The 10701-nt window shown below is 40.0% G+C and overlaps 1 protein-coding gene across 1 annotated transcript; it reads left to right on the top strand.

The window, feature by feature from the left end:
• Nucleotides 1-5804: 5804 nt before the first annotated feature.
• On the top strand, nt 5805-7561 carry LOC147892676 (protein DMR6-LIKE OXYGENASE 1-like). The gene is made up of 4 exons (XM_087387536.1): nt 5805-6107; nt 6205-6446; nt 6571-6898; nt 7052-7561. The coding sequence occupies exons 1-4, from the start codon at nt 5844-5846 to the stop codon at nt 7295-7297; spliced, it is 1080 nt and encodes a 359-aa protein (XP_087243662.1). The 5' UTR covers nt 5805-5843; the 3' UTR covers nt 7298-7561.
• The last annotated feature ends 3140 nt before the right edge of the window (nt 7562-10701 follow it).

Genomic DNA, 10701 nt, shown 5'->3' with positions numbered 1-10701 from the left:
TCATTGTTATTAGAGTCTGATTCTGACTCAATGCTAATCTGGGCGACCTGTGAACTAGATGGACCCTCATGCAAAGTCATTGATATTACAGTCAACTGAAGAAAGGAAAGATCAAAACAAGACATTAGATTAGCATTGAGTCAGTTTATCAGGCTGTAATACCAATAGTTCTCATTCTGAACTATTGTTGTTATTACAGCCTAATAAACCGAATGAATGCTAATCTAAGCTTGTAAACTCAATGGTCCCCCATGCAAAGTCATTGTTATTATAGTCTGATTCGGGCTCAATGCTAATCTAATCCTATGAATTAGATGGTCCCTCATGCACAATCATTGTTATTACAGTTTGGATCTAACTAAATGCTAATCTGAACCTATGAATTAGTCAATCCCTCATACACGGTCATTGTCACTAAAACAACCTCAGCGGTTGTTTGGGATTAGTATACTGTTTGGGATTTATATTTTTCCTTGTTTGGGATTTATTGATTAGGATTTACTGAAATAAGCATAGTAGTTGTTTGGGATTTACGAAAGGATATATTTTGTGGGGGTTGTAGTAGTTAATTCTAAACCAACAAAAATGCATTTCGTTGCCAATGCCTACCTCCTCTAGCCTTGACTATCATACAAATAACCTATCATATTCATCAATGTAATGTGTGGGGAGTCTATTGGTACACGAGTCTTCAAAGATGGCAAAGATGTCACTAGATTACATCGTTGAGCATGCCAAGACGGCTTGATTTGACATATTAGAATATGTGAACAATTACATCTTGGATAGTAGGAGAGCCTCAGGGGGTGCACTACTAAGAAACCCTTTGTATCAAGTGCATTCAAAGAATATTAAAAAAACCCCTCAACTAAAAGTTTTCCCATAATAAAAACACCCCTCTTTACTTATGGACTAAGTGATTTTTTTCAAAAATTGAATTAAAAAACTCCTCCCATTATTGTAATTCTGTTTAAATTTTTTGAAAAGTTCGATTAAAATACCCCTTCTTTTGAATGCACAGGATATACTAAATTTTTTTAAGGGAACCCACCAAGAGGAGAGCAAACTAGTTAAAAAACCCGATAGGTCTCGAGTGAAGGAACAAGGGAATAGAGATGGAAAGCCACAAAGGCAATGATTTCCTGCTGCTTGCTCTGAGCTTGATAAAGCCATTTCGCAAGGGTCCCTTGACAACCCAAGATTGTCGTAGATGAGATTGATCGCTTGAAGGAGGAACATAGAGTTCCCAAGAATGTCATATTGCATGAGGAACTATGGGTAGGCCTTCAATACTATAAGAACCCACAGTTTGCAAAGTATGTTACTAAAGGCTCGCACTGTGCGAAGTGTCGAGCCTGTGTCCTAGAATTCTTACGTAAATATAAAGTCCTTCAAAGATCTCGGACTTGATCTCTTGGAATCTTGGATATATATTACCCGGGGCTTTTTTAGAGACTGGCAACCCCTCTAATATAGTCGGCTTTTCAATAGAACTTGAGTTAAGTGGTAAATTGTCTTCTTTGAAAAAAAATAAAATAAATTGTCTTTGTATTTATCTAGACTTAGATATGATGGTGGTCTCTTTTCAAAATGTAGAAGAGTAAAACTTGGTTGTATACTATCTGGGTATATAACTTTAGGGGCTGACTATACATTTGGCTTTTCTATATAACTTCAGTTTTAAAGCAATAGTTCGCCATTTATCCTTCCTCAGATAAGACTGCTTCTCTCAGTTGGACCTTATAATTTAAAAATGTTGCATTTAGTTGGATTTGAAGGTTTTAGTTTCTTATGACTGCTTCACTCATGACGTGCGAATAGATGGTAATTCTAACTATGTGATATGTCCTTACAGTCTATCTTAGCTTAATACTAGTTCTCATTCTAAACTATTGCCATTACAGCGTGATAAACCGACTGAATGCTAATCTAAGCTTGTGAACTAGATGCAAAGTCATTGTTATTATAGTCTGATTTCGGCTCAATGCTATCCTGAGCCTTTGATTAGATGGTCCCTCATGCACAATCATTGTCACTAAAACAAGCTCAGTAGTTGTTTGGGATTTACATTTTCCCTTGTTTGGGATTTACTGAAACAAGCGCGGTGGTTGTTTGGGATTTACTAAAGGTTATATTTTCGGGGGGTTGCAAGTAATCCTAAACCAACACAAATGCATTTCATTGCTAGTGCCTACCTCCTCTAGCCTTAATTGGAGTTTGAGCTAACCTAATCACGATTGCATGATGTTCCAACCACCGAACTGGTTTAGGACAATCACATTAAGTGCAAGCTAGCCTCGTTTTGGTGTTTGAGCTAAACTAGTGATATGGTTGCATGATATTCCAACCACAAAGCTGGTTTAGGACAATCATATACATGGTGTTTGAGTTGACCCAACCACGATTGCATGATGTTCCAACCACCGAGCTGGTTTAGGACAATAACCAAGCTAGCTTGGTTCTGGTGTTTGAGCTGAACTAGCCACACGGTTGCATGATATTCCAACCACCGGACTATTTTATGACAATCACACCAGCCTAGTAAACTATCCCAAAGCTCAATCACAAACAACCACTGGGTTGGTTTAGGCAACCACTGACTTGCATTGTATCAAGAAATGAAACAAGTAAACTATCCCAAAGCTCAATCACAAACAACCACTAGGATGGTTTAGGCAACCACTAACCTGTGTTGTATCAAGCATGTGTATGATGTGCACACTCTTCAAACATCTTGCATCCTGTCTGCTTTCTACAGATGTCCTTGTTATTTGGAGAAACTCTCGAGAGATGCACGAAGAGTGGAAGCAATGCCTGATCATCTTGATCCAAGTACTCTATGGGCTTTAACAGAATGCAAGAAAATGAGAGACAGCATAAGTGCAGAAGCCATTGCAATAGTGGTGATGTTTTGGCACGAAAATACAAGGTGTTGGTAGGGTTGTCACTCTATGAACTTTAGAGTGTAGGCAAAAGCTTGTGAAGACTCAAGAATGGTATTTACGTGAATGGCCTGATGTTGCTTCCTTGAATGCAACCACCAATCGTGACATCACAGCTCATTTTCTTCACTCTAATGGCAATGATCAAATGTGTGCATTTGTAACAATTGCTGCTCTATAAGGAGTCTTCTGTTCCTTGTGCCTTGACCACACTTTTTAACTTTTCTATCTCACAGCCTCTGTTTTCTTCTCTTGTAAGCCATGGCAAGGTTCATGTTGCTATGGTGATGATCAATGAAAAATGACAATGGCAAACCAAAACAGAGAGAAGCTAGCTTGTGAGGCAAGCAAATAATATAAGACAACTTACTCGAAAGAAGACAATGGCAAACCAAACTCTGTGCAAGGTCACTTGAGGTGCGTGCGGGTTGCAGGGCATTTGCAGGGCAGGGGGTAGGTTACAAGTACTTAATCTTCCAAGTTTTGATGGATGGGAGGTGAAAATTCAAAATTCACAGGAGTAGCAAAATTTCATCTACCAGTTTTTCCCCCTCTAGCGATACACGTCAGCAGTTTTGGATATCCCAAACAAGTGCAATGTGGCCTAAAATGCTTGAAAACACAAATAGGCCAAAGGGAACACTATCGGGTTTGATGCTATGTATTATTAAATGCAATGACCTTTGGCATGCTTATGAGCCATATAGAAAGCAAGGGCATGGAAAAAGAAACAATTCAAAATTGTAAATAGTGTTGGATTTATTAAAATATCTTTTCACATGCACAAATTGCACTTTTCCAAATTCTTCCATTTTAGGGTGAATCTAGATACCAATACCAACAACTATCAATGTTTTAAGACCACCATGCACTAGTCCCAATAGTTTGGATTTCAAATTTTCAATCCATTTTGGTTTTCAACAAATCAAAAGAAAATTATGGAGCGTGCCCTCAAATGGGTATGCATCACTTTAGCACAACATTGGAGGCCTATTAACCCATGCAAAATGATCTCATTTAATAGTGTCCTTGGGTTGAGGAGAAGCTCATGTAGTGTACTTTTGAATGATTACTTGATTGCATGTATGCATAGAATAAAATTTTAATGTTTTTGAATAAATTGCTATATCCTATAGTCTTCAGGATGCATGCTTCACAAGCAACATGGCACTTACACTGTTTTAATGGTCTCGTTCCAAATCCTTATTCCATAATTTTTTGCTCTCATGTTCAAGTTTGGAATGTGTACTACAACTTGAAGATAAGTTTGCCGAATTCTGTTGAGCAATGCATAAGTTATGGGTCATGCAAGATACCTATATACAGAAAAGTCCTTGAACCTCACCAAAAATGGCTACACCCAAGCCAACAATGACCCAAACTCAAACGAGTGCCCGATTTTCTAACATTGGCCTTTAAAGAAAACACTACTATCGTCGATTTCTTAAACCCCCCGACCAACATATGTCATGGTGCACCCTCGAGCATGTGCCCCAAAAGCGATTCCATGATTGGCTACACCTAATCATGTAATGGCTATTTGACACTCTATTACATTATCCCCTCATATTTGGGTCAAGGGCGGGTGTCTCAACATAAAGTCCCTAGGGGTGGTCCCCCACCCTTTGAGGACATCTACCAAACAGCCACAAAGAGATAATCACAAGTACAAGTAGGTAACCCAAGGTCAAAGGCATAAATTGCCTAAAATGTAGAGGCCTCACACCGCTTTGGGGAGTTGCATTCCTTCATAGAGTGGCTAGGTAGTCAAGGTGTAAGACCTTGATATGTAGCTCCATGTGGATGGCTAGATTCTCTATATGGCACACGATTCGCTAGTCATAACATGTGGCGTATACAAAAAAGTTGTGAAGATGTCTAAAGAAGTTCAGCTTTACCACCATGGAAAGACATAAGTAATAATGCATATTGCTAGGAATGCATTTGGTCCCAACTTCCGCACGTATGCCAGATACATTTTATTAATTATGTGTGAAATCATTAAAAACATTTGGTAGGCAACATGAGAAAGGAATCATTAAAGGATCTATGGAACTGACATGGGACTTGTATATCAGTCATTTAAGACATATTTGAAGTGGGTTTGAAGCGTGTACACAAGCAATTACATAAAGAGAGTTGGTGAGCAATAACTTATCAACTTGTTTTCAATACCATCAAGAGTATTGGCCTGCCTTTATAGAATTGAATAGCAATGGACAATTGTAGACACCTCAACCAATACAACTACTCATGTGTCCATCAAGTACTACATAAAATTGGAGCTAGAAGTGGACTGAAGGTTAAGCTTGAGAACTCTATTTTGTAAGGAGTGGCTCATTACCATTTGGGACTATTACTTTATCATGGGTCCCCATTTTTTATAAGGGTGCCTAGAGCTCTCAATTCAATGAAATACAAGTGGAGTGAAGTTGTTAGACCATTGTAAGTTGTGCCTAGGGCCATATGTCACATGGAGGGGAAAAAAAAAAAGCTACTTTCCTTATGCTATGCAAATGCACATGGGAAAATAGATGACATTTCTTCACTAGTGATGTGTCCTTTCCTTATAGCCTTCTCTCATTTTTCCTTGGATACAAAAAGAAAAAACTTGCTCTTCAAAGATAAAAACATCGACAATAGCCATCCAGCTTTTTCTCCCTCATGACATTAGCCCTTTAGGAAGACTGGTCAAGCGAGGAATCCCGAGAGGCCGAGAGCAAGTGGACAGGCTAAGGAAAGCATTGAGATGGAGATATATCGAAGAAGACAAGACCGAGTCAAGGGCACACGTGTGCCTACAGTTCACGATAAGAGCCTATGGGCACACAAGAGGATAAGAGCACACGAAGGAGAGCTATTCAGGAGGTCCACGGAGAAGAAGGTTGTGTGGATCTCGACATGGGCCTCGCAGCGGAGGTTTCGTCCCTTCCCACCTCCTCACAGCAGCAACAGAAGCTGATCGGCATCAAGGAGCTCGTCGATAATGGCCTCGCTAAGGTCCCCTCCATCTACGTTCGTCCCTCCCACGACCAACCTTGCAATACCCCTGTCTCCGATTCCCTCGAAATCCCCGTCATCGACCTTGCAGGCCTGTTCGGCGACGACCGGCCCCTCGTCGTTCAACAAATTGGCCGTGCTTGCGAGGACTGGGGCTTCTTCCAGGTTGTAGCATTTTCATTGAGAAACTCACTCTTGTTCATTATGTATCTCATCGTCCTCTCATTAGAATTTCTTGCAAATTAAATATAAATGATCTCAGGTGGTAAATCACGGAGTCCAGCCTCTTGTCATCGAGAGTCTGCGTGCCGCTGCTCTGCAGTTCTTTCAGCAACCAGCTGAAGAAAGAATGCGTTTCCACAGTCAGAATTTCCGCTGCTCGGTCGGATACTCCACAAGTTTCAACCCATCTCTCGAGAAGGTGCGAGAATGGAGAGACACTTTGAGCTTTAATCGGTTCCCTGGCGAGTGCGATGGTTTTCAGGAAGCTCCAGCTATCTGCAAGTAAGAGAGAGGGCTTTTGATCATGGCTGCGCTTCAATTCTTCTCTTACTTTTCATCCATTCGGTCTATGCACCAGAAGCTAATGTGTCGTATTGACTCCTGCTTGCATGGGATTTAACTACAGGAAACCCCTTCTGGAGTACATCGCAGGGGTAGAGCAGCTTGCAGCATCACTTTATAAAGCCATATTCGAGAGCCTGGACCTGCCTGACCAGTACCTTGAAGCAGCGCTGCCTCCAATCGGTCGTCGGCTCCTCATGGGGATCAACTACTACCCCCCTTGTCCAGATCCAAGCCTGACATTAGGACTGAGTGGGCATTCAGACGTAAGTTGTCTCACGATCTTGCAGCCAGACGAAGTGCCCGGTCTTCAAATAAGGAAAGGAGAGACGTGGGTGACGGTCAAACGAGTTCCGAACGCGTTTGTGGTTAATCTAGCAGATCAGACGGAGGTATGGATACCTTTTCGGTTTGCAGATCTTGTGTCCAGAGCGTGGTTAATAAATCACTCTAAATTTGAAGTCTACTGTCGAAAGAGACGTATCTGGTCTTTTGTGTGCTCATTGTTATGTATTATACTGATCTTACTACCTTGATCAATGTAGATCCTGACTAACGGCAAGTATAAGAGCATCGAGCACAGGGTGGTCACGAACACAGATAAGCCTAGGATGTCAATGGCATGCTTCTTCGGCCCAACGGAGGACACGATCATCGCCCCACTCTCCAAACTCATTGATGAGAAGAATCCACCTCGTTACAGGCCGACAAAGTTCGGGGATTACGTGCAGAACTTCGCAACAAACAGATTGTTACCCGACCGAGGGACCCTCGAATTCGCCAGAGTATAAAACCTTCAAGCATACGGTCCTATTCCCCGTCAAGTTATGGTAAATCCTTAGATGCATCTTCTTACTGCCAATGAGACCGGCTGAAAGTTGAAATATAGAAAATAAGCATTTAACTTAACCGTGGATTATTTTACATATTTTTGAGAGTCACTAAATGAGAGAATGGACATCATAGTGCACAGGAATACCATTTTGTGCCAAAAAGGATCCGTTAGTGCCAATAATATGATGATGGCTGCCAATGGAGATAGAATTATGTTCTTAAGATTACCTTTAATGTAATATGCTAAGTTTATTAACATAGTATAACGGTAGATGAGGAAAGGTCTTTAATCATACACCAAGGTTAACATAGTATAATGGTAGATGAGGAAGGTATTTAATCATACACCAAGGTTAAAACTATCAAAGTTTGTCATGGCTCTAATAGAGTTTCTTCGCTTTGCAAAGTTAGAGCTTTTGCTAAATGTACATGAATATAAGTTCACAACTATTATTTTGGTTGACTGCAATTTTAAGATGAACTTATCAATTCAAGAGACAAAATGTGCATGATGCTTGTTTCAAAACGAGATAGCTTTAAAAATTCCTAGGTTTCCCATGTTATTTCCCACCTCCATAAGGGTTCTCACCTAATTAGTCCATCGGTTTTGGTCTACAAGGGCGAACATGTGCTCTTATAAGGTTCTCTTATAAGGCTAATCTTTTTGAGTTATAGGATAATCATTTTAAACTACTGCTAAGCGACATTAATTTTTGGTTTAGGACACTAATACGTTCTCATGGAGGAGAGGTGGTACGTGTTATTGGCTCTACTTTCTTTTAAAATCTCCAACTCTCAATTTACAAGTTCAATGAGCATGATTCCAAAGCCAAAATTTTCTTATTTTTATGTATAAAATAACATAACATACAAAATTGCAATGCATTTTGAAAAGTCACAATAATCCTCATTCTTTAAGTGGACCTTCATGAAGGTCAATCATAAAGATTCTAATCTACCCTAACCTAACTTGATCCAATTTAACCTAGGATGACCTACTATAACCTAGCCTAACTTGCTAAAAGAGGTGCACACAACCCAACAATGGATACACAGTCCAAGACACTCTATACATCGAGAGGATGATAGAGATCAGATGCAATAACTCTACAAATGTACACTCTATCATCACCAAAAACAAGAAAGAAGATATACGATATACAGAACCATAGGTGGGTTTCCCCAAGTCCATAAGGACTATTCACATAGGGACTTAGGATCCCTCTAGAGAACTCAATCGACCTACCCATCTATACATGATGATGACCCATCCAATGACCCATACTTTAACACATCCCTATCATTGGATGGTCTCTATATATCTCAAAGAGATAGACATGACTTGAACTTTTCAAACTCCTCACGAGACAAGGATTTTGTGAACAAATTTGTTGCCTCATTCTCGAAGAAACATTGAACTGGTTGAGCAATTTCTTCTTGCACCTAATTTCATGTGAAGTGGTATCTGATTGGACACATAATTATGATGGTATGTAGCTTACTTTACTTCTCATTAAACACCCCATCATCATACGGGAAGCAAATGTTTTACGAGTTGCAAGGCCATAATAAAGCTTATAAGCTTTATGTCCCTTTACATACCAAACCAATATGCATTTCTCACTTTTGGAATCAAATCTACCTCTCTTGTTCTTTGGCACATGAACATAGGCAATTGATCTAAACACCTTGAGATGCTGAACATTTTGCTCATGTCCACTTCATGCTTCCTCTAATGTCATATCACATAAAACACTAGTAGGGAACCAATTCAACAAATAAATCAGACATAATATTTGCTACCATAGAGGGCTGATGTATTTATCATGTACCTTGCAATATCATTGTGCACCAATTCTAATAGTCTCTTGGCTCTTGTAGCCTAACCCTTGGGAAAAAGTGTCCTATGCTATTTTTCATAAAGGCATCCTCCACTCAACCCCTAAGAAGTCCTTTTACCATGTTCTTGCATGCAAGCAACATCATGGATCTTTGAAATTAAGATGCCCATACCATTGGTGCCATAATTGAGCATCTGTATGAATACTCTTTGAACAAGGTTGACGACTACCAACTTATAAAAAATGTCATCTCTCACACCATGTCTAATGATCTCTTCCTGAGTGAACAAGAGCACCTTCTTGTCATCAAATAAGTTCCAAATATAGTTATCAACACATTGCAGAATGGGCACTAGATTCGAGGCAAGGCTCAACACATAGAAAACATTAGAGCTCTTCATCTGCCTACTTGAGCTCCTTCCTCTCTATAGCTCTAGTCGTTGCCAACTTTTAGCTATGTGGTCTTATCTTCTTGGCTTATTATTGGGAACCGCCACTGCTACACACGAGAGTTGGCTACCTTAGTTCCTAGATTAATAGAGGCGGTTGCCTCCAAGCTTGTACTCTAAAATTGAGAGCTTATAGCTCCATATTTCTCTACTGCTAGCATGACTTTTTTCTATTGTACTCGGTTGTCTAGGATAGGTCATGTGCACGGAGCTCAGAGCTCTTGCTTATTCTCTATTACATAGGTCACCTTATGCTCACTTAGCTCCTACTTGACATTTCATTACCTCCAAGTTCTTCTCTGAGTTGTTGGCCCGAGCTCATCGTGTTGCTCATCCCTGTCAGTTGCAGTTCTCACATAAGCTTCTTGAGCTCTCTTTGCTCGTAGGTCTTCAGACGCGACTCTGGTTCAAAAGCTTTGACTCAATTTTTCTTGGACGTGCCGTGGGCTTACTTAGAGCTTTAGATGCTTTCTTCTTGTTGTAGCCTTTTTTGTTGGATCCATTTCAACTTTCTACAACCTTTCTACAAGCTCATTCAAGAAACTAGAGAATGAATACAAGATTACAATAAACAACCTCAACTCATGTATGAGCAAGCCTCTTCAATACCCTTTGTAAACTCAAAATGATAGCAAGACAGGGACACAACCTCAGCAAACACTCTCAAGAAGACTCTCATAGCAACCTTGACATAGATTTCAAAATGTGAGCCAATGGGTATGGAGTAAACACATTCCTTAACACACAGGCAGTTCCAACATAGTTGTATAGGGCTTCAAAGATTTTGAAATTTTGACACTCTTGAGACATAGTCAGAAGTCTCAATACCCTTTGTAGACTCAAAATGATAGCAAGACAGGGACACAACCTTAGCAAACACTCTCAAGAAGACTCTCATAGCAACCTTGACATAGATTTCAAAATGTGAGCCAATGGGTATGGAGTAAACACATTCCTTAACACACAGGCAGTTCCAACATAGCTATGGCTTCAAAGATTTTGAAATTTTGACACACTCTTGAGACATAGTCAGAAGTCTCTTACCTACCAGGCAAGAATCTAACTCTTCCC

Source organism: Dipteris shenzhenensis, chromosome 16, assembly GCF_047967505.1.
Source record: "Dipteris shenzhenensis isolate YYH24624 ecotype China chromosome 16, Dip_SZ_1.0, whole genome shotgun sequence".
Lineage (NCBI taxonomy): Eukaryota > Viridiplantae > Streptophyta > Polypodiopsida > Gleicheniales > Dipteridaceae > Dipteris > Dipteris shenzhenensis.
Note: the sequence above shows the minus strand (reverse complement) of the source record. Positions and strands in the feature narration are given on the sequence as shown.

Excerpts from the sequence above, each read along its gene's own strand:
- LOC147892676 (XM_087387536.1), top strand. The coding sequence starts at position 5,844 with ATGGGCCTCGCAGCGGAGGTTTCGTCCCTTCCCACCTCCTCACAGCAG. Across the intron at positions 6,447-6,570 it reads GAAGCTCCAGCTATCTGCAA|GAAACCCCTTCTGGAGTACA; the intron begins GTAAGAGAGAGG and ends ATTTAACTACAG. Across the intron at positions 6,899-7,051 it reads ATCTAGCAGATCAGACGGAG|ATCCTGACTAACGGCAAGTA; the intron begins GTATGGATACCT and ends TGATCAATGTAG.